The sequence below is a fragment of the Hemitrygon akajei genome, chromosome 29, assembly GCF_048418815.1.
Source record: "Hemitrygon akajei chromosome 29, sHemAka1.3, whole genome shotgun sequence".
NCBI lineage: Eukaryota > Metazoa > Chordata > Chondrichthyes > Myliobatiformes > Dasyatidae > Hemitrygon > Hemitrygon akajei.
The window spans coordinates 20,807,480-20,834,426 of NC_133152.1; the positions used below are offsets into that span (position 1 = coordinate 20,807,480).

General features: G+C 43.8%; 2 protein-coding genes across 5 annotated transcripts in view; both read left to right on the forward strand.

Annotated features, from left to right (window-relative positions):
• The window catches only part of LOC140718273 (kazrin-like), a 713,538-nt gene extending 695,453 nt beyond the window's left edge, over positions 1-18,085 (forward strand). For all 4 annotated transcript variants that reach the window (XM_073031791.1, XM_073031792.1, XM_073031793.1 and 1 more), the window contains 2 exons: positions 10,076-10,214; positions 13,139-18,085. In XM_073031791.1, coding sequence (XP_072887892.1) covers positions 10,076-10,214; positions 13,139-13,294 — 295 coding nt within the window. In that variant the 3' untranslated portion in view covers positions 13,295-18,085. The remainder of the gene's footprint in view (positions 1-10,075; positions 10,215-13,138) is intronic.
• Positions 18,086-23,680: 5,595 nt separating this feature from the next.
• LOC140718274 (transmembrane protein 51-like) overlaps positions 23,681-26,947 on the forward strand; it is a 52,824-nt gene continuing 49,557 nt past the window's right edge. The window contains exon 1 of the mRNA XM_073031795.1: positions 23,681-23,811. The gene's annotated coding sequence lies outside the window, so the exon portion shown is untranslated. The remainder of the gene's footprint in view (positions 23,812-26,947) is intronic.

Genomic DNA, 26,947 nt, shown 5'->3' on the forward strand with positions numbered 1-26,947 from the left:
TTGCATTTGCCTTCTTCACCACAGACACAACCTGCAAATTAACCTTTAAAGAATCCTGCATAAGCATTCACTAGTGCCCTGGCACCTCACTTTTTTTGTATCTTCTCTCCATTTAGAAAATAGTCAACCTCCCAACACAGTTCCCTGTGGAATACCACTAGTTACTGGCAGCCAACCAGAAAAGGCTCCCTTTATTCCCACTCTTTGCATCCTGGCATTCCATGCTAGAATCTTCCCTGTAATACCTTGGGCTCATAACTTCTTAAGCAGCCTCATGTGTGGCACCTTGTCAAAGGCCTTCTGAGAATCCAGGTTATCAACATCAACCGATTCTTCTTTGTCTACCTTGCTTGTTGTTTCTTCAAAGAATTCCAACAGATTTATCAGGCAAGATATTCCTTTGAGGAAACTATGCTGACTACGGCCTATTTTATCATGTACCTCCAAGTACCCTGAGACCTCATCCTTAATAATCAACTACAACATCTTCCCAACCACTGAGGTTAAATGAACTGGCCTATAATTTCCTTTCTTCTTCCTCTCTCCCTTCTTGAAGTGTGGAGTAACATTTGCAATTTTCCAGTCTTCTGGAACCATTCCAGAATCTACTTATTCTTGAAAAATCATTACTAATCTACAATCTCTTCAGCCACCTCCTTTAGAACTCTGGGGTGTACACCATCTCATCTAGGTAACTTGTCTACCATCAGACCTTTCAGTTTCCCAGGAACCTTCTCTCTAGTTATGGTAACTTCACACACTTCATGACCTCTGACACCTGGAAATTCCACCAGATTGCTAGTGTCTTCCACAGTGAAGGCTAATGCAAAATATTTATTCAGTTCATCCACCATTTCATTGTCTGCCATTACTACCTCTCCAGCATTGTTTTCCAGCGATCTGATATCCACTCTCACCTCTCTTTTACAATTTATGTATCTGCAAAAAAAAAACTTTTGGTATCCTCTTTAATATTATTGGCTAGCTTACTTTCGTATTCCATCTTTAGCTTCTTCATGACTTCTTTTAGTTGCCTTCTGCTGGTTTTTAGAAGCTTCCCAATCCTCTAACTTCCTATTAATTTTTGCTCTAATATATTCCCTCTTTTTGGCTTTTATGTTGGCTTTGACTTCTCTTGTTAGCCACAGTTGTGTCATCTTGCCTTTAGAATACTTCTTTCTCTTTGGGATGTATATATCTTGTGCGTTCCGAATTGCTTCCAGAAATTCCAGATATTACTGCTCTGCCGTCATCCCTGCCAGTGTTCTTTTCCACTCGCTTCTGGCCAACTTCTCTCTCATGCCTCTGTAATTCCCTTTACTCCACTGTAATACTGATACATCTGACTTTAGTTTCTCCTTCTCAAATTTCAGGTTATGATCACTTGCGCCTAAGGGTTCGTTTACCTTCAGGTCTCTAATCAATTCTGGTTCATTGCATAGCACCCAGTCGGCAATAGCTGAGCCTCTAGTGTAGTGGTCACCAACTTTTTTGAGCCCAAGATCCCCTCCCTCGACCATAGTGAAAGGCAAGATCTACCGACTAAATCGTTTAGAGAAAAAACAGCTCAGATCATACTTCCAACTTGAGGCCTTTTATTTGGGCTAATTGTATTTGAATTACATAAAATACTTTTGACAAACTTTCAAATTAATTCAAACAAGAAAACAATGTAACTAGCATATCGAACAGGCCATAATTGTCTTTCTTTAAGAATCTAACTATACTTCACACCTTTAATTCTAAGTTTCATTATTTTTTTTTCAACATGAAAAATAAATGAATAAAAATTGACTGTTGCACCCGGTGTGATGATGGGGCTGAATACTTTCTGCTAGTTCCCTGAAATTTGGCTCATAACTATAGACAGCCAGTCTGAGACAGTCTGTGAGGTGTCTGTCAGTAAGACAGCTCCTGTACTTAGATTTAATAATTTTCATCTGTGAAAATGCTATTTCACACAGATAAGTTGACCCGGAGTAGGCACTGACTTTTAGTGCACACGTAGTGAGATGAGGAAACTTCTCCCTGCTGACGAGCCCCCAAAAGTCACCGTCCCTTGATCTTGCTTTAAGCTCGGTGTCATTTTGCAAATCAATTATTTCCATTTCCATATCACTTGGCACACCAAATACTTGCTGGAATTTGGCTGCTATCTGTTCTATATTGATCGGCAGAAATGGGTTTGAAATAAATGCAGCAATATCTTTCATGACGTTTAACTCCCTAAAACGCTAATCGAACTCTATTGCCAGTTTGTCTAGGTAAGCACAGTACTGCTCAGGGTGAAAAGCATTTTTTTCCTTGATGGCCTGTAACATTTTCTCCAAGTTGTGAAAGTGTGTCAGCCTCCTGTTCTTTAAATTTGAAATCCAAACACCGAACTTGGCCTTAAACTGTGCTTATCATGTGGGGCAGGTGTCGGTCTTTTCCCATGAGTTCGCTGTTAAGTGCGTTTAATTCAGCCGTTAGGTCTGTCAGAAACCCTAAATCCAGTAGCCACGCATCATCTGACAGTTCCTCGTGCTCCTTGTTTCTTGTCGACAGAAAAGTCTTTTATCTCAGGTAGCAAGTTAACAAATCGTGGCAGCACTTTGCCGCGACTCAACCACCGAACATCAGCATGAAGAATTATATCTCTGTAAGCGGCATCGAGCTCATCCGATAACACCTTGAATAAGCGGTGCTGAAGTGCTTTTGCTCAAATCAGGTTATCAGTTTGACCACCAGTGTCATTACATGAGAAAAGTCCACGACCTTCCCAGCCAAGGCCTGCTGATGAATCACACAGCGATAATCCAGGAAGTCGGGAAAATCAGGGTCCTTACGTTACAGTGCTATAAATCCAACGCGCACACTGCGCATTGCTGGGGCCCCATCTGTAGTAATTGCCACCAGTTTATGAATGGGGATGTCATTTTCATGGACATATTTTTTTAAACTCATTATAAATATCCTCACCTCTCGTTCTCTCCTTTAAGTGCAGAAGAGTGAGGAAGTCCTCCTTTGTTGTAAAATCCTGGAAAGCCATTCTGACAAATACAAGCTGAGCTGTTTGCATTACATCCAGGGATTCATCGAACTGTCGTGAAAAATCTTCACAGTGACAAGTCCTTTTAACACTTGTCGATCCACGTCCTCTGACAGTGACTCTACCCTCCTTGTCACTGTTGCAGGGCCAAGCGGTACATTATGTATTGTGGTTTTGATGTCATCTTTGTTTTTAAAGTCATTAAAAACAGTCTCTGCGGTAATGGCTGTTACTTCCTTGAATAAATCGCCATCTGTAAAAGGCTTCTTGTGTTTAGTCAAAAGGTGACTTACACGAAATGATGCTTCAACAGCAGCCTTATTTTGAGCAGCACGTTTTGTGAAAAACGATTGCTGGGCCTTCAACCCCGATTTCAGCTCCTCAACTTTCCTGGCACGGATTGTTCCTCTTTGGGGGGCAGGTGTCTTTAAGGTTCTGGTGGTTGGTGTTGTGGTGCCGCTCCAGATTCCCTCTTTTAGTCAGTGCTTGTGTTTGGTGGCACAACGTACGTACACACTTGTCTTTCACCAAGGTAAATAGAAATTCCTCTTCCCATTCTGGATGGAATTTGTACGTCTTCGCCTTCTTTCGTGAAGCCTCCGCCAGGCTAGCTGGCTACCTTGCAGGATATTGTGAGCGAGTGCCGTATATTGATGTTAGTGACAGTCTGTATTAATTGGTCACTTTGATGCAGCACAAACTGCGCTGAAACCGCGGTGCATGACGGGCGGGCTATACACACATGCGCACTGGGCAGAAAGAACGGAACTAAAACCCCGCAACCCGGAAACAATCTCTATTTGCAAACAGCTTTCCGTAGTGAAAGTATTGCTATATTACCATTATCCTAACGTATTTATTTTTGATTGTTTAAAAAAACTTTCGGGATCTACTGGGGAAGTCTCAGAGATCGACCAGTCGATCGCAATCGACGGGTTGGCGACCGCTACTCTAGTGGGCTCAACCACCAGCTGCCCAAAAAAGCCATCTTGTTGGTACTCTAGAAACTGACCCCACCCCCCGTAATTCAGCTTGATTTTCCCAATCTTCCTGCATATTGAAGTCCCCTGTGCATACACTTTTAGAATTCATAGTTTTTCTCTATTATTATGAATAGCAGTGTACCACTGCCACAAAGTCAATTAATTTCATGACATATACCAGTGATATTAAAACTGATTATGAGTTCTTTCTTCCTTGCCAACCAGTGGGGAATCAGGCAGATGGAGTGACAGTTTTATTGAAGTTTTATGTTTCCATGCTGTTTCTCCTCTCTCGTCTACCTCTCACCCACTTCCTCCGCTCTGCAGGTGACCTGCTCTGTTCCTTACAGTAGATCTTTATCCTCCTTCCAATTAGCCTCCCAATCTCTTGCATCCCTTTAAGCCATCAGCTACTGATGTTAAAAGCAGCCCATGTACCCTTATGCTGTATATTCATGCTGTTAAACACAGCACAACAGGAAACAGATAAGAGGCTGAAAGTTTACAAAGCATTCAGCTCTTGATAAAATGTATTTGTACCTTTGCACCACTCATTGAGATGTTTGAAAGCACCCCAGAGCAGAACTGTCAGTGCACGAGTGTTAATGAGCAACGTTGCATGCATAAGAGAATTTCCAACAAAGAAACTTTTCAAGTGCTTCAAAACAAGTTTATTGGTAGTTGCGCTGGCACTTACACACACAACATGTATTTATCTAACAACTTTAACGCAATAAAATGCCCCAAGGCACCTCACAGGAATTAAGATATTCATATTAAAATATGAATCAAACAGCCCTTGGACACATAGCACAGACGATCAAAAGCTGAGTAAGAGAGGATTTAAGGATCATCTTGGAAAGGGATCAATGGTAGCATCTGTCCTGAGTGGGGTGAGCCCAAGGAACAGCCAAGAGGTAAGTCCATAGCAATTGGATGACAGAGAAATGCCGCCGGAACAATAGGAGGGATATTTCGCTAAATCACACAAGGAATTAACTACTAATAGAAGGTGCTTTGGTTTAATGGCCTGTCAAAATAACGGCATCCTTCCAATATGAGCATGTTATAGTCTGGAATCTGTCGCAACAAGTCAGATGCTTGGGGGACTCTGTGAGTGAGTCGGGATGAAGGGATCGACCCAAAACATCAATTGTCCTTCTGACCTGCTGAGTTCTTTCTGCATCTTTCTAATCCCCCTTTCACACACCACTGGAGTCTCAGCACCAGGCCACATGTTGAAAATTCAAAGTCACAGATCTTGGAGCTCCTCAGCCATTGGCAAAGTTCAGTACGGTTAGAACACAACAGTACAGTAAATGTTGTTCTGACCCTTCAACCTACTCTAAAATCAATCTAACCCTTCCCTCTCTTACATAACCCTCCATTTTCCTATCATCCATGTGTCTGTCTAAGGTTTTCTCAAACGTCCCCAAAGCATCTGCCTCTACCACCAACCCTGGCGGGGTAGTCCCAACATTTTCCGTGCCAAAATCTTACCTCTAACACCCTAATTTATCTCCAACATCCTAAACTATCTCCGACACACTAACCTACCTCCGACATCCTAACCTACCTCCAACTTTCTAACTTACCTCAGACATCCTATCCTGCCTCCAACATCCTACCTTACCTCCGACATCCTAACCTACCTCTGACATCCTGACTTAACTCCGACTCCGACACCCTAACCCACCTCCGACACCCAAACGCACCTCCAACACCCTAACCCACCTCCGACACCCAAACCCACCTCCGTCACCCTAACCCACCTCCGACACCCTAACCTACCTCCGACACCCAAACTTACCTCCGACACCCTAACCTACCTCCGACATCCTAACCCACCTCCAACACCCTAACCTACCTCCGACACCCTAACCTACCTCCGACACTCTCACCTACCTCTGACACCCTAATTTACCTCCGACACCCTAACCTACCTCCAACACACTAACTTACTTCTGACACACTAACCTACCTCCAACACCCAAACTTACCTCCGACACCCTAACTTACTTCTGACACAGTAACCTACCTCCGACATCCTAACCTACCTCTGTAACTTACTTCCAACATCCTAACCTACCTCTGTAACTTACTTCCAACATCCTAACTTAACTCCAACACCCTAACCTACCTCCAACACCCTAACCTACCTCCGACATCCTAACCTACCTCCAACTTTCTAACTTACCTCAGACATCCTATCCTGCCTCCAACATCCTACCTTACCTCCGACACCCTAACTTACTTCTGACACAGTAACCTACCTCCGACACCCTAACCTACCTCCGACATCCTAACCTACCTCTGTAACTTACTTCCAACATCCTAACCTACCTCTGTAACTTACTTCCAACATCCTAACTTAACTCCAACACCCTAACCTACCTCCGACACCCTAACCTACCTCAGACATCCTATCCTGCCTCCAACATCCTACCTTACCTCCGACATCCTAACCTACCTCTGACATCCTGACTTAACTCCGACTCCGACACCCTAACCTACCTCCAATGAGAAGTGAGAAGGGAGAAGCCGTGGTGAAATTAAGCCGTGAAAAGTGTTGCTGTTCTCATTTACAGGCAACATAGCTATTGCTCAGCCAGCTTCCCAGGGTCTCCTGTTTCCCAATGGTATCAGGTATTTCCTGCTACCTATTCACTTCATTCTCCTCTGAAATATGATACCTACCACAGATTAAAATTAGGATAAAAATCACTCGTGAGTTGTTTCAATGTCCCACCTACAAAATTCTTCCTATGCTTGAGAGACCAGACGCAGTGTTGATATTTTCCCGATCTGTACCATTGGAAACCAGTGTTCATAGTCTCAAAGTAAAGTAAAAGGACTGAAATAAGAATTAACTTCCTCACCCAGAAGGGGTGAACCTTTGGAATTTTCTTGTGGGGAGCTGGAGGGGCTTAATCACTGAGTGTGATCAATACAGAGACGGACTGGTCTTCAGATATTGGGGAAATCAAGAGGATGAGGGTTTGTACGAATAAGTGGCACTGGTACTGATTTGGTTGAATGGTAAAGCAGACACAAAGGGCTAAGCAGATCAGCCCTGCTTCTATTTTTTCCGCCAAAAATCTTTGGCTGATGATTAATTTCCTGTGACACCTTAATGCTCAAAGTCACTGAATAGGTGCGGTTGTAGCTGCTGATATTGCTTTGGTCTTCAACTTTGGAGCCGTTTCCCTGCCAAGTCAATCACTGGTACAAAGATCAAGGCAATACCATAGATTAAAAAACATTAACAGCATAAGTTTATTGAAGCTCGAGGTTAGTGGGATAAAAATTCTACTCTGTCATGTCAGAATTTCTAGCCTTGTGCAAATATTAGTTATTCCATGCCTTCTCAGCATGCCCAGATGCTGTGTGATTCATATTCGCGTGTATAGTGTTCTCACTTTAGTTTGTATGTCACTTCTCACATGTATCTGCAGCCCATGAGTAGATCGCCTTGTAGGTAAGATTGCCCCCCGTAATGCCTGCCACTGGAGGTTTCCTTTGTGACCAGCTCTCCCACTTCACCCTCGAACCTTAACCTGATCATTTCCCCCGCTGACTCCAGACAGCCCTACCCCAAAATCACGCGCTCTTCGGTGCCCCCAGTCAACCCGCAAGGTCCAGATTCTCCGTAGCTTCCATGCCACTTCATGCTGTTATCCCCTCCGTTGCAACCTAGGTCACTCTCCACCTTAACCACACACCCCACCAGCCTACAACTCATGATTTAGCACTTACAAGATTTCCTCTGCAGCTGGTAGAGACCTTGGTGCCATTTAGTTGTACTGGGCCTGTCCTTTTGTAGAAACCATCTTGGACTTTTGCCAATAGAATTTCACAATGAGTGTTTCATTCAACAAAAATACATTGGCTTCCTTATACATCATTAGATTAAACATACTTTTCAAGGCGTGCAATAACCTCTGGCCTAATAGTTTGTCACTCTGTTCCCTAGTCACCCTGAGTTAAGGGTTTTTTCCCACCATTAAGACCACCCACCTCCTCCTTTGAGGTCCTGCCCATCTCTACTCCATTGCTGATACCTCTGTCCATCAGCTACAAAAGCTCTCATCTTTGTTTTTGCACCTCTGTACTCGGCCATTCCAGGGCAACCTCCTGCTGCCATCACTCACGATGTGAGCTCATCCTAAAGGCTGTGCCTGTGTTCTCTCTATTTTTAACCCCTCTCACCTCTGATTTCAGATCCCTCCAGGTTCTAGTCCTGTAATCTCCTCCTGCTCTTCAGATGATGTTTCTCCAGATATGTCCTCTTTCTACCCTGTATTGTCTTCTCTCCACCAGTGGTAGCTGTGCCTTCAGCAGTTAAAGACTCTCAAGTCCTCTCTCTGACTCTGTCCACCCCTCCACTGAGGCATTCTTTAAAATCAACCTAATTAGCCAAGATTTTGGACACACGTCCCAAGGTCTTTGATATGAAGCATTTTGACATGTGGTACTCTACTAAAATGTTCCACATCACTGCAAGTTCCTGAAGGAGCCTCGGATGAGGTGTCCGGAACGGATTCAATACAATTATTATCAAGTCAATATTGCAAAGCTTTCCTAATTTGACACTATTAACGTTGAGACCTGACTGAGGATGACTTTAGAAATTGTAAGGTTGGCGCATTGGAGCTGTGACGTGGAGTTGGGAAAGGCTGGAGCAGTCAAAAATGACTATCAAGCTGTGCTTGCAGTAACTATGGATGCTCTTTGGAGGGAGGAGTAACCCACTCTTCAATATCTTGATAGGAACAGAAGAACGAGAAAGAGAGCAGATCATTTCCTGCTGGCTTCAGGGAATTATCTCAGTAACATGACTTCCCTAACTGACCTCAGGATATCCTTAAGAATAACGTGCCATTAGTTTATTGAGGAGGTGCTTATTGGAGCGTTGGAATAATTCATAATACACAAGCTTGTCTTGCTGCGTCCCACCCTCAATGCCCACAGGAGCATTACTACCACTTGGAACTATTTAATTAGCTAGCTTTTCAAAGAAAAAACTTTTGTTTCATCTTCAAACTCCACCAGAAAACAGATTAATTTCACTTGTTGTTCATTTCACTTACTGCTGGATTAACTCCTACAATAACCGAGGTGACAAATCATTGGAGACTATTTTGTTACATGTGAAGTACTGAAGGATTCCTTTTAATTTAAATGATACACACATCACCAGCACGGTCAGTATTTACTATGGGCCGGCCCAGCACCCACCCAGCATTGGGAAGGGAGTTACAGGAATTAGGGCAACAATGAGGGAATTTTCAGATATGTTCAAATCAAGACACCGTACAAAGTGGAGGAGAACTTTGAGGAGGATATGTTCCTATGCAGCAGCTGTACCCGGTTCTACTGAAGAGCAAAGGTGGGTGAATGGTAAACACCCAAGGGGATGTTGGGAAAGTGACTCATAAAGTGGTGACGGTGATCCTTCCTGGGCCTGCGGCTTGTGTTGGTGATAAGCTGATACTGTGCCGGGAGGTCTGTGCAGTAGGGGCAGCGCAGTAGCGTGGTGGTCAGCGCAACGCTTGGTGACCCGGGTTCAATTCCCACCGGTGTCCTGTAAGGAGTATGTACGTTCTTCCCGTGACCGCATGGGTTTCCTCCCACAGTCTAAAGATGCACCGGCCAGTAGGTTACCGGTAATTGGTCATTGTAAATTGTTCCATGTTTAGGCTCAGGTTAAATCAAGGGTTGCTGGGGGGTGTGACTGAAAGGGTTCTGCACTGTATTGCAGTAAATAAATAAATAGATATCTAGATGGATAAATAGATAGATAAATGAATAAACAAATAAATAAACAAACAAACAGATATAAATAAATATAATGCATATAAGACAGGGATAAACCTGGCTTGATAAACCTGTTCTGTGTGCTGACAAGGCCCATACTCTGAGTTCATGCCTGGTCTGACGTATGAGATCTTCAACAATATTTAGCTCATGGCGTATTATGACTTCTATGCTTTGTACCGAGGCTTAAGAGCTTATAAAAATGATTTATTTACTTTGCAAATTACCTGTTTCTCGTTTGCAGGCATGGACTGTTGCAGGAAAGTCAGAGACTGGGGCAGCTATGTTACGTACAACAGGGCTTCCTGGGATACAATCACGCTGATGAGAATGCTGTCGAGTACGCAGAGGATGAAACCAGCAGGAAGTACAGAACAGGAAGGGTGAGTACAGCACAGTGAGGCCAGAGATGGAGCAGCAGCTGTATTCATGTGAGAATGAATATCAGCAATTATCAGAATTCAGAGCTTTCCTTCCTCTTCATCACCCCCACACCCTACCACCTACCCATGAAGGCAGCATATCTTGCTCTTCATAGAGTCAGAGAAGTTTGCAACACAGAAACAGACCCTTTAGCCTATCAAGCCCAATCACTCATTTCCAAATCCTACATTTAATCCCACTTTATTCTTTCTCCCCGTATTCCCATTTCCAGGGGCAATTAAGCTCCTGATGCACAGATCTTTGGGATTTAGGAGGAAACCGAAGCATTTGGGGGAACCAGTGTGGTCGCAGTGAGAATGCGTGAACTGCACACAGACAGCGGCCAAGGTCAGGTTTGAACTGGGTCCCCGGCGCCGCAGATCTACGGCCACAAATCATAAACGTGAGAAAGTCTGGAGACGCTGGAAATGGATAAACCAGCCGACGTTTCCGGGCTGAGACCCTTCTTCAGGACCGAAGAGGAAGGGGGAAAGTGCCAGAATTTAAAGGTGGGGGGAGGGGAAGGAGGCGAGATAAGAGGTGATAGGTGAAGCCGAGCGGCTGGGAAAGGAGGAAGTGCTCCCCTAAGAATCAAGGAATAGACATGCATCCACTTTGAACATTTAGTAGCACAGCACCCCTCTCCGACAGCCTCTGGAGGCCAAGGAGCTTCACCCTACACAGTGAGCTATCCTCCAAATATACTTTGAACCCCTGAGGCTAGTGAAATGGGGAGGGGGAACCTTACATTTATCATCATTGGGTGAACAAAGGCTTTTCCACTGAGATCAGTGTAAAGCAGAGTCCAGCCTACAGCAGAACCCCTGCACTTTCTACTGGACTCATGATGGGCTGTCCCCCAAGTAAATCACCACCTCCTAGCGTTTATCTAACCTCAGGGCCCGCTGTAACGTTTCTCTTCCCATCCCGGTTATACATGCACTGCCATCAAACCACAGACCTCTCACACCACGTCACTCACTGTGTTCTCCACTGGGCAGATAGGGGATCATTCCATTCCGTTCACACCTGGGATGTCGTCACCCGCAGAATCCCACTACCTTCAAATATGATTGAAATGTAAAGGTCTCCGGGGGAGCAGGTGGAGAATGGGAAGGCTGTACTGCATTATGGTGTATGTTCTTGGTTAAGCCCTGAGGGCTAGCTGTGCTCAGTTCAAGCATCTCTTCAGACTATCCTTTCTCCGAGAGTCTGTAGCTTCTGCTTGACTCTTCAGTTCTTTACTTTTACTTTACTTTATTGTCACCAAACAATTGATACTAGAGCGTACAATCATCACAGCGATATTTGATTCTGCGCTTCGCGCTCCCTGAAGTTCTGACAGTGGAGATGACAGGAAACTTTTCTGAACACTTTGAAGAGCAGTTTTGAATGCATATCTTACATTTCATTTTCATTCCCTTCAGTATACACACAGTGGCCATTTTGTGAGGTACACCTGCGTGTTAACACAAATACCTAGTCAGCCAATCGTGTGGTGGCAACTCAATGCATGAAAGCATGCAGACATGGTCAAGAGGTTCAGTTGTTCAGACCAAACATCAGACTGGGGAAGAAATGTGATCTGTGTGACTTTGACCAGGGAATGATTGTCACTGCTAGATGGGGCGATTTGAGTATCTCAAAAATGACTGATCTCCTGGGATTTTCACACTGTCCCTCACCCAGCACAGCCCTCTGAATCCATCTCGTAGGGACATTGTCATTTTTCAGATCTCCTGGGGTTTTCATGCATAACAGTAGCCTAGAATTCACAGAGAATCGTATGAGAAACAAAAAACACCTGGTGAGCAGCAGTTCTGTGGGTGAAAGCACCCTATTAATGAGAGAGGCCGGAGCAGAACAGTCATACTGGTTCAAGCTGACAGGAAGCTGGTGGTAACTCCAATAACCATACAGTACAACAGTAGTGAGCAGCAGAGCATCTCTGAACACATTGATCCTTGAATTGGATGAGCTCTAGCAGCCGGAGACCACACCGGGTTCCCCTCCTGTACCTAATGAAGTGGCCACCGAGTATGTAATGAAGCAATTGCTCATTTTAACTGACTGTCGAAGTCAAAGCAACCCTCTCACCTGACACTTGATCAACGATTTGCATCAATGCAGTCCGAAGTTTTCAAGTTCATTTAGCACTTTTAGTGGAGGAATCTTTGTTCTGTTTTCTTCCCCATCGTTATTTTTGCTTCCACACCAAATATTCAGCAGTCAATCTGCCAGTCAGAGAAGTGGGGGGCAGCATGGTGGCTTAGTGGTTAGCACTGTGCTTTGCAGTACAGGACACAATTACCCTGCCGCCTGTAAGGAGTCTCTACGTTCTTCCCCCGTGACCGCTTAGGTTTCCTCCCGGTGCTCTGATTTCCTCCCAGAGGCAAAGACATTAGTAGGTTAATTGATCATTGCAAGAGACTGCAGATGGAGATAACAAGTAAATAGGGTCTGAAGTAGACAGATTATATAGAGAGGCAAAGGGTTAACTTGCTGATGTTTTAACATGTCCACCAATACTGTCTGAAACAACAGTTACTATATGTCATTTTTGAGTAGAAGAAATGGAAATGCACTCTCTCCAGTACATTTATAGTTTTGTAATGGGCTCTCCAACTGGAGTGTACGGTGTAGGATTCAACACAGTGATATAATCCCCTTCCACCCAGTGCTCACAGATCACATCAATTCTCCATATTCCTCCCTTGACCATTCTCATCAAAGCCAATTATCCAGTTCCTGCCCTTTAGTGCTTCCCGTGACCTTGTTCTACACCCCAAGCATGACAGGTCAAGCTCGAGGTGTCAGGCACTAGGACAAACGTGTCTGAGCAGTGCTCACGAAAGTGTAATCTTCTTTCTTCCCCCAAACTCAGGGACCAATGGATTCAATGAAGGCCTTTGGTGGGAAGGATCTCTGCTTCCATGAAGGCTATCCGTCCCGTCCACAAGGCATCACTGAGGATGAACTGTCCAGACCAGCACGGTGCTCCCTCCAGACGTTCACTGGGATAGAGGTCACCAATGTATAGGGCCAAGTTGTTCACTGGATACTGGAATCAACTGGAATACTTTCACCCACAAATGCAACCACATAAAAAGTAAACCAGCTGCACAGCAGAAGACTTTCCAGCCAAGTGAACAGATTTATTTTATATTTATGTTAAGTGGATTGATTGGATCATTGTTACTCCCAATTGGCTGCGAGTGGCTGCTGTTGCCATGGGAAAGCAGATGAATGCTGAAGGTTCGCTGGAAGCTATCTCTTATTAACCAGCTGAAACCCAAGCTACAGTTGAGATTGTTCCCAAGCATCAGGCACATTGGATCCATTCTAAATCTAGCTTTTCGGCACTGCAGGTCCTTATAGAAAAAGAATTTTGATTTAACAGAATGTCAAGAGGATGGAAAGATCACAAAGGACTTGCTCTAGTGTGAGGTTTCTATCCTGGATCTTTTAATTTAAGTGCAGATAGTTGGACACTCCTCCTAACTCTACTTCATAAAAAAGGCTTACGTCCAATACTAAATCTGCTGTTCACATAATAATGGAGGAATTTCAACTTCAGAGGGTAGGCAGAGGACTCTGCAAACATTGTAACTGAACCAGGCCAGTTCTATTGACTACCACCTGCAAAAGACAGTGCAGATTTTAAAAAGGGAGGAAAATCCAGCGAGTTTTACTTCAATACAATTCCTTGCTTATATAAAACATTTTCATCATCAGATATTTACTCTCTCTTGCTTATAAATGTGGTGTTACTGCTGCTATGAAGAACATCACTCATCCTTGCGTAGGTAGGGTCCTACAATGAAAATATTGAACCTGGAACTAACTAGGACTTTAATGTAACCTTGGCATTTTGAACAACCAGTTGAATTAGTTATTTTACCAAGAGAGACGTGTCCCAGCTGGACTTTTGACTTGGACAACTGAAACCTTGATTTGACTTTGTTAGTCAGCATCTCCCCCTGACACTCTGAAGAAACTGATGTAGAAATGACCCAAATGGATCTGGAAGGTCCCAGGTTCCGTTCTAAGTGTGCGCAGAGTAGTTTCCCACAGATATTGTGTGTTACTCTTCGCACAGCACCCATGGAGATGAGCTGTTACCTGTTTTACATCACCAATACCTGTGTCCATATGACATAGGAGCAGAATTATGCATTTGGCCCATTGAGTCTGCTCTGCCATTCTATCATGGCTGATACATTACCCTTCTCTGGAAGTTCAACTGTCCAACTTTTTTCTTTAAAGAAAACTACCCAGCAGTTACCCAGCACAAATAGCTATTTACGGAGAAGTTTGTGTAGCAGATTGTTTCAAGCTGTGAATGAGATAAATTGACCAACAAACCACAGTAAGAGTAAGGAAAAAAGGAAATTTGCAAAAAAAAAGGAAATAACATTCCTCAGTGTACTATATCTGTTCGTTAGTTAAGATGCAACATCATTGGTACTAATTCAGTTTGACAAACTAACAGTGCTAAATCATTCATGAATTATAGAACCACAAGTGTGTTTGCGCTGCTTTGCTGTTATTATTAGAAAGCAGTAGCCAGTCTGACACTACTCTCTTCTTTAACAAGAACGAGACATGAACTGTTTTAACCTTTGGAGAACGTTAAGCTAATTGTACTGATTTTACTTTGTATTCTGTGAATATTTGTTGAATAGAAAAAGGCAGTGCTTTTTTTTTACTTTAAATGTACTTACAGAGATTTTATATTATTTTTACACTTATATTATTTCAAATGCTCACCAGTAATCTGAGTTTCCAATGTTGCCTTTTATATATTTCTTTTTCCCTCTAATGCATCATATTAGTTACTTAGAATTCAAATGACACTTAAAGACTTAGTGATTCTCCCACAGAGATTGCTCAAAGGTAACTGATTCTTCCTCTCTCTAAAAATTCTGTTTTTTTAGTGTCTTAACATGACCAGACTTGCCAACTCCATTTCATCTTATTCCAGGAAGCATCATCATATGACTCCTTTCTGTGCTTCCACCGTAGTCTCCCACCATTGGTCACCAATCTGTCAATCTTAATGCCCTCTCTTCAAAAGCCAGTCAGAAAGAAACTAGTCTCTTCATTACCCCTTGGATGCTTAGCCAGTCAATAAACAGGAGTAGATAGTTATATCCATAAATAAAAGCAAACATCAAGGACTACTTTGTCGTTTTGGGGAAAAAAGGTGCCACTCTGATCTTTGGCTGGAAACATCAAAGTGACCTTTTGAAACTGTGTGTTAAGTTGATGAAACAAGGGTGGGAACAGTGTGGCATTTCAATAACGGGCACAGGTATCATGTTTCCTTCAATAATTATAGGTTCATTTTTCTGAGTGTGTGGAGAAGGGGAAGGGTAGAGTATGGTTGGCTTTACTGGTAAATATAACGTCATTAAAGCCTGCTGCCCACCAGTGTTGCTGGCTAAGCAGTGGAAATATCAGCCTTGGGATTTGGGTCGTATTACCTTGAAAGGAGATGTTTCTAACACTGGCCTCAGTGTGTTGTTGGATCAGATGACAAAGCCTTAGTTAAACCTTTACAGTCCCATATTTGGTATGCGATATTCCTATACCCGGGTATGGGTGGGTACTTGGAATGCACTGCTGGAGAAAGTGGAGGAAGCAAACTCAATAACAGTATTTAAGACAGCCTGGCCAATGAAAACTATGGGCCACGATGGAATTAATAAGGATGGATACCTTTTGCTCAGTGTGGATATGGTGAACCTAACAGCCTGTTTCCATGCTGTATGAATCTTATGTCTATAAGACATAAAAGCCCTCCTTCTTCCCTTTCTCCAGCTGTCCGCTCTCCTCTCCTATCAGATTCTTTCTTCTCCAGCCAATAACCTTTCCCACCCACCCAGCTCCACCTATCACCTTCCAGCTAGCCACTTTACCCTCCCCTCCACTTTTTATTCTGGCATCTTCCCCCTTCCTTCTCAGTCCTGAAGAAACGTCGACTGTTTATGCTCCTCATAGACCAGCTGAGTTCCTCCAGCGTTTTGTGTGTGTGTGTGTTAATACACACTGCCGCTTACCTCGGTGTTAATGAGGCTAAGGCTCTTTCCGAGGGTATAAAATCACCAAAATCAACCTTCCTTTCACTACCCTCAGCTTAGGGTGGAATAGTAGACAAAGATTCTGGGATTTCCCATTGGGTCAGGCAGCATCTGTGGAAAGAGAAGCAAGAGTTTACGCTTCTGGCTGAATACCTTCGCCAGAACCGGGAGGGAGAAAATATAAGGTAAGGCCCCGTCTCTTGTCAACTTGACGGAGTGAGCAATCAGGAGAGATGGAGAATTGATCCCAGAAGAGCATTGGTGCTGGGCTGGTGAGGTGGAACGTCGGAAACAAAGGGATAAATCAAAGTGATGCAGGAAGCTTCACCTATTCAGGCAGTCGCTGAGGTAACAGGTTCACTCTGCGTGCTGCGACTGGGAGTGTTCTGAATGCTTCTCGGCTGTGGCTTTACTGAAAAGCTGAACAGAATCACCAGCTGCAATCCCTAAGCGCTGATAACATCTCCACAAGCTGAAATGTGCTTCAGCCAGGACCGTGGACCTGTGGTCACGATCGTGAATTAGTAGGGCCACGGAATGTGATTCCTGAATCATCTGCAAAAAAAAATCCCATGGGAAAGGAAGGTGATTTTTATCCAGTCATAGCGATTGTCAACAGAAGGTCAACTCCCGGTGACTCTGCTCTGGGCATTTCTGATTTCACGGATATCCTCTTGTGTTCATTACAAACGACTGTACACAGGAACCAGGGAAATCAGGAGAGCTAGTACTGGTGACCCAGCCCCTTGAACTTGTTCCATAGCTTTTACCTACTCAATTAGATAACAGCTTATCAGTATCTCAAATCCTAACCCAGCAGCCACACTGTGCAGATGACCTTTGCACGCTCCTGAATCACGCCTTATCTGTTCCCAGGGAGTGTGGTGAGCACACATCAGTCCTCTTGGCACCTGACCCACAGCAGTACTGATCAGAATTACTCTGCTTAAGTACGGTCAATAATGTGTAAATATGACCTTACAACAAGATAACGTTCCGCCAACACCTCCAAACCTACATCTTTTAGGTAAAGGCAGCTGTGCAATACTGACCAGGTGATTCTCTTTGATGGATCTCAGCTGAGTGGCAAAGGTGAGCGATTGTGTCCCGTTGAGCCCTGCAGGACATTGCTTACGTCAGGTTGTGGGCTAAGGACAGAACTAGGCACAACTTTGCTCAACAGGGTGCTTGACAAACCCACCCCACTCATTGCCTCAAGCGCAGGGCACCCCTGTGAATATGTAGTCAGAGGGCACCTGGTGGGCACTGACCTTGCATTCCAGCAACCTTGCCTGGCAAGAGCGGGCAATATCAGCAAATCGAAAATGCTCATTGTGACTGAAAATTCACTAAGGGAGTTTCCAATTAGATGTTGGATGACTTTCTTTGAAACTCCCTATCTCAGATGGTAAGAATGTGATGAATCGTTAAGGCAAATCTTTTTGGACGTGTATTTGGAAATAATACACGTGGCAGGGTTGAAGCTGAGGATAGGCAGAATCTCATTGACTGTTGCGGCTGACTCTAAACACCCCACTTCTTTTTAAGTTCTTAAACTGATGGAAAAATAAAGGTAATATTGACTGTCTCCTATTTCTTAAAGATTTACAATGGGGTTGGAGCAAATTAAGGGAGCCAATGGCGAAGGTGTATTGCTGGCATGTAAACATCTTCTACCTAACTGTTCTAATGTGTATTCATTACTTTAATATTTTCAGAACTTCATGTAAATAAAAGATATATAAATACAAAGATAACAGATTGTTCTCGTTTCATTAGTCTCTGTTTCATCTCAAATACTAAACTGCTGCTTGTGGTTTGGGGGTAGTGACGAGGTCATTTAGAGAGTTGGCATACAGCCCAGGCTTTCTCAAGCTTTGTGTCATCCTGGAGCAGAGCCTGAAGACTAAACCACAGTGCACTCACCAACTGGTAGGTATCGCTTTGCCATTGAGATCCTCCGCAGTCAGGTGAAAGGTGAGTGGTGGAGGGGAATCAGTAAGGCAAAGCAGAGGAAAGCCGGAAGTTTTAGGGTCATCATGCATGAAAACAGGCACTGTGGTCCACCAAGTCTAGTATGGGCCCCTAAATCCTAAAAACTTTCTATAGGGGCACAATTGAGAGCATCCTGACTGGCTGCATCACTGCCCGGTATGGGACTCTGCAGAGAGTGGTGCGGATTGCCCAGCACATCTGTAGATGTGACCTTTCCCACCCGTCATTTACAAAGACAGGTGTGTAAAAAGGGCCCGAAGGATCATTGGAGACCCGAGTCACCCCAACCACAAACTGTTCCAGCTGCTACCATCCGGGAAACGTTACCGCAGCATAAAAGCCAGGACCAACAGGCTCCAGGACAGCTTCTACCACCAGGCCATCAGACTGCTTAATTCATGCTGACACACCTGTATTTCTATGTTATATTGACTATCCTGTTGTACATACTATTTATTATAAATTACTATAAATTGCACATTTAGATGGAGACATAACGTAAAGATTTTTTACTCCTAATGTGTACGAAGGATGTAAGTAATAAAGTCAATTCAGTTGAAGTCCACAATAACTATACAGTGCCAATCCTATACTTTTCTGCAATTCCTACACTCATCCCATTTCCTCCCCACTTTCCCATCAACTCCCCCATTCTGTCATTCACCTACACATCCGGGGCAATTCGCAGTGGCCAGTTCACTGACCAACCCGGGTGCCTTTGGGAGGAAGGAGGAGTAACCAGGGGGAATTCATGCCACAACTGGCTGAAAGTGTACATGCCATGTAGGCAGTGCCAGGGGCGAACCTGGATCCCTGGAACTGTGAGGGGGCCCCAGTAAAAAAAATATGCACCAAGGTTTGAGTGATCACAGCAAATCCTCCAATTTCTATCAGTGCACCATAGAAAGCTTCCTTTCTAGATGCATCATGGCTTGATGTGGCAAGCAGGACCACAGGAAACTACAGAGGACTGTGGACACAGCTAAGCACAACGTGGAAGCTGGCCTCCCCTACATAGAATTGATCATTGAGTCATTGAGTAACTACAGCTCAGAAACAGACCCTTCAGCCCAACTGGTCCAAACTGACCACAGCATCCTCCCTGCTAGTCCCAGTTGCCTGCGTTCAGCCATAACCCTCCACGTATCTATCCAAATGCCTCCTAAATTTTGCAGTTGTCTACACCTCGAAATTTATTATCAAAGTACCATGTAAAACCCTGAGAATCATTTTCCTGTGGGCATACTCAATAAATCCAATAATCATAATAGAATCAATGAGAGAACCCACACCAACAGGGAGAACAACTAGTGTGCAAAAAAATCCTCTGTGCAAATTCTCAGAGAAAGAATGAACGACTGGATAAATGAATAAATAAATACATAATAAGTTTCAAGAACCTGTGATGAAGAGTTCTTCAAAGTGAGTCTGTAGGCTGTGAGAATGTTTCGGTGATGAGGGAAGGGAAGTTATCCTCTCCGGTTCAAAAGCCTGATGATCGTCTGGACTAGGCACAAGCACCATATGAATCAGGAATGGGCCTCTTTGTTCAGCCCAGTCTCCATCCACACACTGGCCACTTGTCATGTCTGCAAGCTGCAAGCTGAGAGGAAGGAACTGACGGGAGACCCGGAAGGAACTGACGGGAGACCCGGAAGGAAGGCAAGATGAATAGGATTAGAGCCATTTCATAAAGTTACTTCAAGTGTAAGTTTTATTAATATTAGTAAATTTATGGTTTATAATCTAAATGTGAAGTGGGTGAGTGCTTATCTGTGAACACAAGGGGCTGCAATCTGGGGCAAGAAGCGCTCTGCCGGGGTTGCGGCACCTGTGAAGGGAGAATAGAATTCTGTGTGGACTTTCCCATCTCCAACCACCTCTCTCTCCCCTGCCTCTGTGTCATCGGGCTTCTTGTCCAGACATCCTTTCCCCTGCAAACCACTGGGAAACCTTGAAGTCATCATCTTCAGTATTTACTATGGAACCAATCCTACTGATTGCATATTGCCCCCACCACAACCAATCCTACATTTCACCTTACTCTTTGCAAACTGAACTTCTGATGACATGATCTCTGATCTGTCATCACCAACCCCCACTATACCTCAAACCACCTCCCGATGGAAGCCACATTCATACCTATTTTCCATAAACTTGACTCTACCAATAAACTCTTTGTCAACCCCCCATTTTCCAAATTCTGTGAACATATGCCCCCCACCAGGGACTCAATAATCCTGTACTTGTTGACTCATGTTGGCTCCCAATCTCTCTCTGTCCTCCATCTTAAATCCCCGCCTGCTCTCATTCAGAAACAGGTTTAATATCACCAGCATATGTCATGCAATTTGTTAACTTAGCAACAGCAGTACAATGCAATATATGATAAAATGGGAAAAAAAGTATATCAACTACAATAAGTACATAAATGTATATTAAATTGTTAAATTACAAATAGTGCAAAAACAGGAATAATAAAAAAAGTGAGGTAGTTTTCATGGGTTCAATGTCCATTTAGGAATCAGACAGCAGAGAGAAAAAGCTGTTCCGAAATCTCTGAGTATGTGTCTTCAGGCTTCTGTACCTCCTTCCTGATAGTAACAATGAGAAGAGGGCACGTTCTGGGTGATGGGGGTCCTTCATGATCAATGACAAGGCCCTTTCTGAGGCACTGCTCCTTGAAGATGTCTTGTGAGCGTAAGCGTTTGGCACGGACTAGAAGGGACGAGATGGCCTGTTTCCGTGCTGTAACTGTTATATGTTTATATGGATACTATGGAGGCAAGATGGACCTGACTAATTTGACAACTTTCTGTAGCTTCTTTAGATCCTGTACAGTAGCCCCCAGTGACGCAGCCTGACAGAATGCTCTCCACGGTACATCTACAGAAGTTTTCAAGTGTCTTAGGTGACAAACCAAATCTCTTCAAAACTCCTAATGAAATATAGTCACTGTCTTGCCTTCTTCGTAGCTTCATCAATATGTTGGGACCAGGTTAGATCCTCATTCGACACTCATGTCCTCAGTTCCTCCAGCAGTTTGTTCTCTTCTTTGCTCTTTCTGAAACATCTTTCCTACATTTGAAGTCCATCTTTTTAACATAACTTTTTGACATCATTTTTCTCCACAGTGTAACACTCTATTAATGAAGTATGTGTTTTAATTTATCCTAAGCTACTGTATATCCTTGGTGAACTCTGTGGCTCAGAACTGTTGAGCCTTTCTTGTGATAAACGGTTTATGAGTAATTTAAAAGTAAACATGATTGTTGTGAACTCAGATTGAATAACCAGAAAAGTGGGTAATACATTGATAATTGTTAAACATTAATCCAACAGGAGGTCTACTTAACAATAGAAGATATTGTCAAAGACATGAATGTAGCCACTTAAAATAGATCATGTGACGATAACAAATTTATAACCAACTACACTGCTGGAAGGAGTAGGAAAGGGAAAATCTGAAGGATGATCACCCCAGTTTAATTGTGCTGGGAGGTGCATACCCAGTCTCCATGACACACTGATGACCAATTTTCTTTAATAGTGTGCTTGACCTTTACAAATACGGACTGTGCTCTCTCTTACCCTGCAGTAAAGCTGCTTAGTACACAGTGAAAAGAAATTGTCCTGGAAAAGGATACGTGGTACAGTGTAACCTGTTTCAAACCACTCTGAGAAACTGCCAACTCTCTCTCTTGATTTTAATACAGTTTCCTAACTGAATACTCCTTAATCCACTCAATCACCTGCTTGTTAGCACATAAACATTCCTTTGATCCATGTACACCTGCTTCGCTGTCATTTAGAACAGAGAACATTACAGCACAGTACAGGCCATTCAGCCCACAAAGTTGTGCCAAACTTTCATCCTATGCTAAGATTAATTAAACTCTTTCCTCATGTATAGCCTGTATTATTCTGTCATCCATGTGCCTACCTAAGAATTTCTTAAATGCCTGTAATATATCTGCCTTTGTTCCACACGCCCACTACCTCTGATATCCCCCTATGCTTTCCTCCAATCACCTTAAAATTATGCCTCCATGGTCTTAGCCATTTCCACCCTAGGAAAAGGTTTCTGGATATCCACACATCTATGCCTCCTACCATCTTGTATGTCTCTATCAGGTCACCTCTCATCTCTGAAGATTTTTATTACAAGCCTATCTACTCCAATTACCCCACTCTCCACAGTTTAGAATCAGTCACTCAAAATGTCCATCCAGATGGAAAACAGGCTCTGAAACACCTAATCAGATGATTCCTGACTCCTGGTCTTTACTTGCATGTAGTAAATAGAATTGTGCAAACAATATATTTTTCCAACATTTCTCTCTACTTGCTTGGTTCAGGATCAAAATCTTAATTTCTGGATAGCAGGTCGTGATGAGCCAAACAGTCTTAAGTTCAAGTTCAATTGTCATTCAGCCATACTGGCTCTGTTACAGGACTCAAAATGGACACACTGGAGGCTGTGGCAGAACAAAGGACCCTCCGGAAAATCCTGGCAAATCTGGGCAAAGTTTCTCACCCTCTGCATGCCACCTTTGCTGAACGGAGGAACACTTACAGTAATAGACTGAGACAACTGCACTGCTCCGTAGAGCGCTATATGAGGTCACTCTAACTCTAAGGCTCTATAATGTCAACCTATAGTCGGGGAAGTGGTGACACCCTTGGACCATTTGAGGTCACATTTGAGGTTTCTTACTTCTCGTCTAATATTTGTATATCTGTGACACTGTGATTTCCTTTGGGATCAATATCTATCTATCTACACATGTACATAGCTAAACGAAACAGCGTTCCTACAGGGCTAAGGTGTAAAACACACAGCACGCATAGTTACGATAGCACATACTTTTCTCTGGAATTCCACGATTCTCTAATTTTAGGAGTGCAATTTTCCCTCAAACAGAAAGTGCAGAAAATACCCGGCAGGTCAGTCTGCATCTGTGGGAAGAGAAATAAAGGTAACACTTCAAGTGGAAACACCAGGAAATCTGCAGATGCTGGAAATTCAAACAACACACACAAAATGCTGGTGGAACGCAGCAGGCCAGGCAGCATCTATAAGGAGACCCTTCGTCAGGACTCAAGTGGAAGACTATTGTCAAAAAATGATAGAGAAATGGACCTTGCAAAGCTGCAGAAAGTGGGAGAGAGGGAATGCTCATGCCCTTGTTTGGGCGGCACTGGAGAGAAGCTGCGGGATTCGGGTCTGTGATCGTACAGTTCTTTATATTCACGAACAATTCATTAGCTCGACTTCTCAGCTCGACTCTCTGGTACAGTTCCCCTTTCAGCCGTCCGAGGCGCGCAAGTCATCGGATGAAAACACTCCCAGTGGAATTGGGCGTGGTTTATGACCCAGCGGGAAGCATCGAGTTTTTCATTCACGCCAGATTGCTGCAGTCGCTGTTGTCGGGAGAGCACGTCGAAAATACGAGAGTCGAGAAATGGCCTCACTCAGGTGAGTGAAAAATAATCTTTCATGAACGATGAACAAACTTTGAGATGAACTTTTCAACAAAGTTTTTCCAACTTATCGAACTAACGTGGACTACGTCGGAAGTCTGTGGGAAGCGAGTTTAATGCTTAAGTGTTTCATGAGCAATCCCCCAGTGCCCCGTCTCCTCTCTCTCCCAGTTTGAAGAAATTCGGGTTTTTCCCCATTTTACTTTTCAATTGGTTGTATTTTAAACAAAAGGCTGCTCGGAGTTTGAGGTAAGATGTCGGTAAGACAAAGACGGCTGGCCTGGTGTGAGGGAGTGACTGGCTGTTGCATTGGTAGGCGGGCGGGTGAGTGAGCAGTTCCCTCTCACCTGACCTGGCGGAGAGCCTCGGTGGCATCTCGCCGGCCTCTCCAGGGGATTGCCGAGACGTGCCAAGCAGCATGTCATACAAATAAACTGGAAACGGAGAGGCGGGACATTCGGCCCATCTCTGCTCTACTGGAACCGCCTTCCACGACCCCTCGTTTTGTGAGTTTAAAACGTCCGTTCTTTCCTCCGTCGCGTGTGTATGCAGACTCTTTTCTGATTTATTGTTGACACACACACTTCTGGGAAAAGAAAGTTCTCTGTGTTGGATTTCTTGGAAACAGTGTGGCTTTCATGACCTTTAATTAGGCTTTTCCTCATAGTGGACCCAGAGAGAGAGAGAGCTTCTTCACTTTATCGAAGCTCTTCAACAGTAACTGTAACACTCTAGTCTGCGTTCTGCTTTTTCCCTTTGTGTATTACCTCGATGTACTCGTGCGGAGCTGTCTGTCTGGAATACACACAGACAAAATCTTGTCACTTTATCTCGGAACATGTGATAACAAACCATTAATTATGCCATCAGAAGACCAAAGTCTACTCGTCCAATGCTGGCTTGTGTACCCACACATTTCTGGCATCCTGGTCAATCTGCACTTCAGTGCGGGATAGGTTGGTGCCTGGAATTCTATTGCAGCAAGTGTGATTAAAGTTTAATTATTAATTTAACATGGCTTTCTTGCTCTACAATTCTGCCTCTTGAGAAATAAACAATGGTGTAGAGGTGCCTTTATGACGTTGTTAATCTGTGGAGCAATTCTTAGTGATTGCAGTGGGATTTTCCCCCAACTCCGAACAGCCGCATTGCAAATGCTTGTGCTTCCTCTGTCCTCCATTTTCCTACTTGAAGATCTGTAACATTGTCTTAAACCCCAGCCTACCCCAGTCTCGTTCAGCTGCTGAACTTCGTTTCTGTGGAACGCTTCTCTCTTCTTCCTTCTTGCCCCACTCAGTGATTTCTCCTCCCTCCTCCTTTAGAAATTGCAGGTTTTTGAGCCCAGACTTGTGTTAAGTCTGTTTTATTTTCCAGCCTTCATGGGTATCTTGAATTTGCCCCTTCAAATAACTTCCCATGAACTAACACCAGACAGGCAGGGCAAATGGCTTCATTGTACACTATAAATTTCTACCAGTAGAATAGAGAGAAAGAATTCAAGCCTTGCTGGACTTGGATCTCAGTACCAGGTGTATCTCAAGTTCATTGTTTGATACATGACTTTTGATTACTTTGGGAGTAATGGTGCTTACTTAAACCACCCTCTTCATTTGAACCTGGATTGCAAATTGAATTCTCTTTCAGCCTCTTGGCAGTTTTGAACAATAGTTGGGCTTTGTTAATTCTGCTAAAGTAAACACCAATTCCAAATGTTTGCATCTGATTATCAGAATTTTATTTATTCAGTTGTCCTGAAATATTAGCCTTTGAAGTCTGCCCCTTGTGTATGCAGTTTGAGAAAGTAGAAAGCCTTCCCATTTACTCAGTTTCCAACATGCATCTCCTTTTGACAGACAGACAGACAGACAGACAGACATACTTTATTGATCCCGAGGGAAATTGGGTTTTGTTACAGTGGTACCAACCAAGAATAGTGTAGAAATATAGGAATATAAAACCATAAATAATAAGTAAATTATGTCAACTGGAAATTAGTCCAGGACCAGCCTATTGGCTCAGGGTGTCTGACACTCCAAGGGAGGAGTTGTAAAGTTTGATGGCCACAGGTAGGAATGACGTCCTATGACGCTCAGTGTTACATCTCGGTGGAATGAGTCTCTGGCTGAATGTACTCCTGTGCCTAACCAGTACATTATGGAGTGGATGGGAGTCATTGTCCAAGATGGCGTGCAACTTGGGCAGCATCCTCTTTTCAGACACCACCGTCAGAGAGTCCAGTTCCACCCCCACAACATCACTGGCCTTACGAATGAGTTTGTTGATTCTGTTGGTGTCTGCTACCCTCAGCCTGCTGCCCCAGCACACAACAGCAAACATGTTAGCACTGGCCACCACAGACTCATAGAACATCCTCGGCATCGTCCGGCAGATGTTAAAGGACCTCATTCTCCTCAGGAAATAGAGACGGCTCTGACCCTTCTTGTAGACAGCCTCAGTGCTCTTTGTATTCATTGACAAGACAGATTGTGGCCTCCACTGGAAGTTATTTCAAGGTGTTACTTGATAGAGACTTCTGGTACTTTGATATTTGCAGAAGCAGTAATATTGGAATGGTGGAGTCTTGAGAAGTGGACACGTGCCCCTGTGTCTGATGCATACCTCCTAGTTGAATGGATCTGGTACAATTGCTCTGCAAGAAGTCAGTATGGGTTTGATTGTCAGATAGAAGTTTTCTCTATCCTATGAGATAGAAGTTAGAAATCGATTTCTCGAATTTCCAGTAGGCATGAACATTGATTTCTCTAACTTCTGGTATGCCCCCCACCCCCTCGTTCACCATTTCCCATCCCCTTTCCCCCCCTCTCACTTTATTTCCTTGCTTGCCTGTCACCTCCCTCTGGTGCTCCCCCCCCCCCCCACCTTTTCTTTCTTCTACAGCCTTCTGTCTTTTTTTTACCAATTTACTTCCCAGCTCTTTACTCCATCCCCCCCCCCTTCAGGTTTCACCTATCACCTTGTGTCTCTCTGCCCCCTCCCCCCACCTTTTAAATCAACTCCTCGGCTTTTATTCCCCCCAGTCCTTCCGAAGGGATTCGGCCCGAAAAGCGGACTGTACTCTTTTCCTAGATGCTGCCTGACCTGCTGAGTTCCTCCAGCATTTTGCGTGTGCA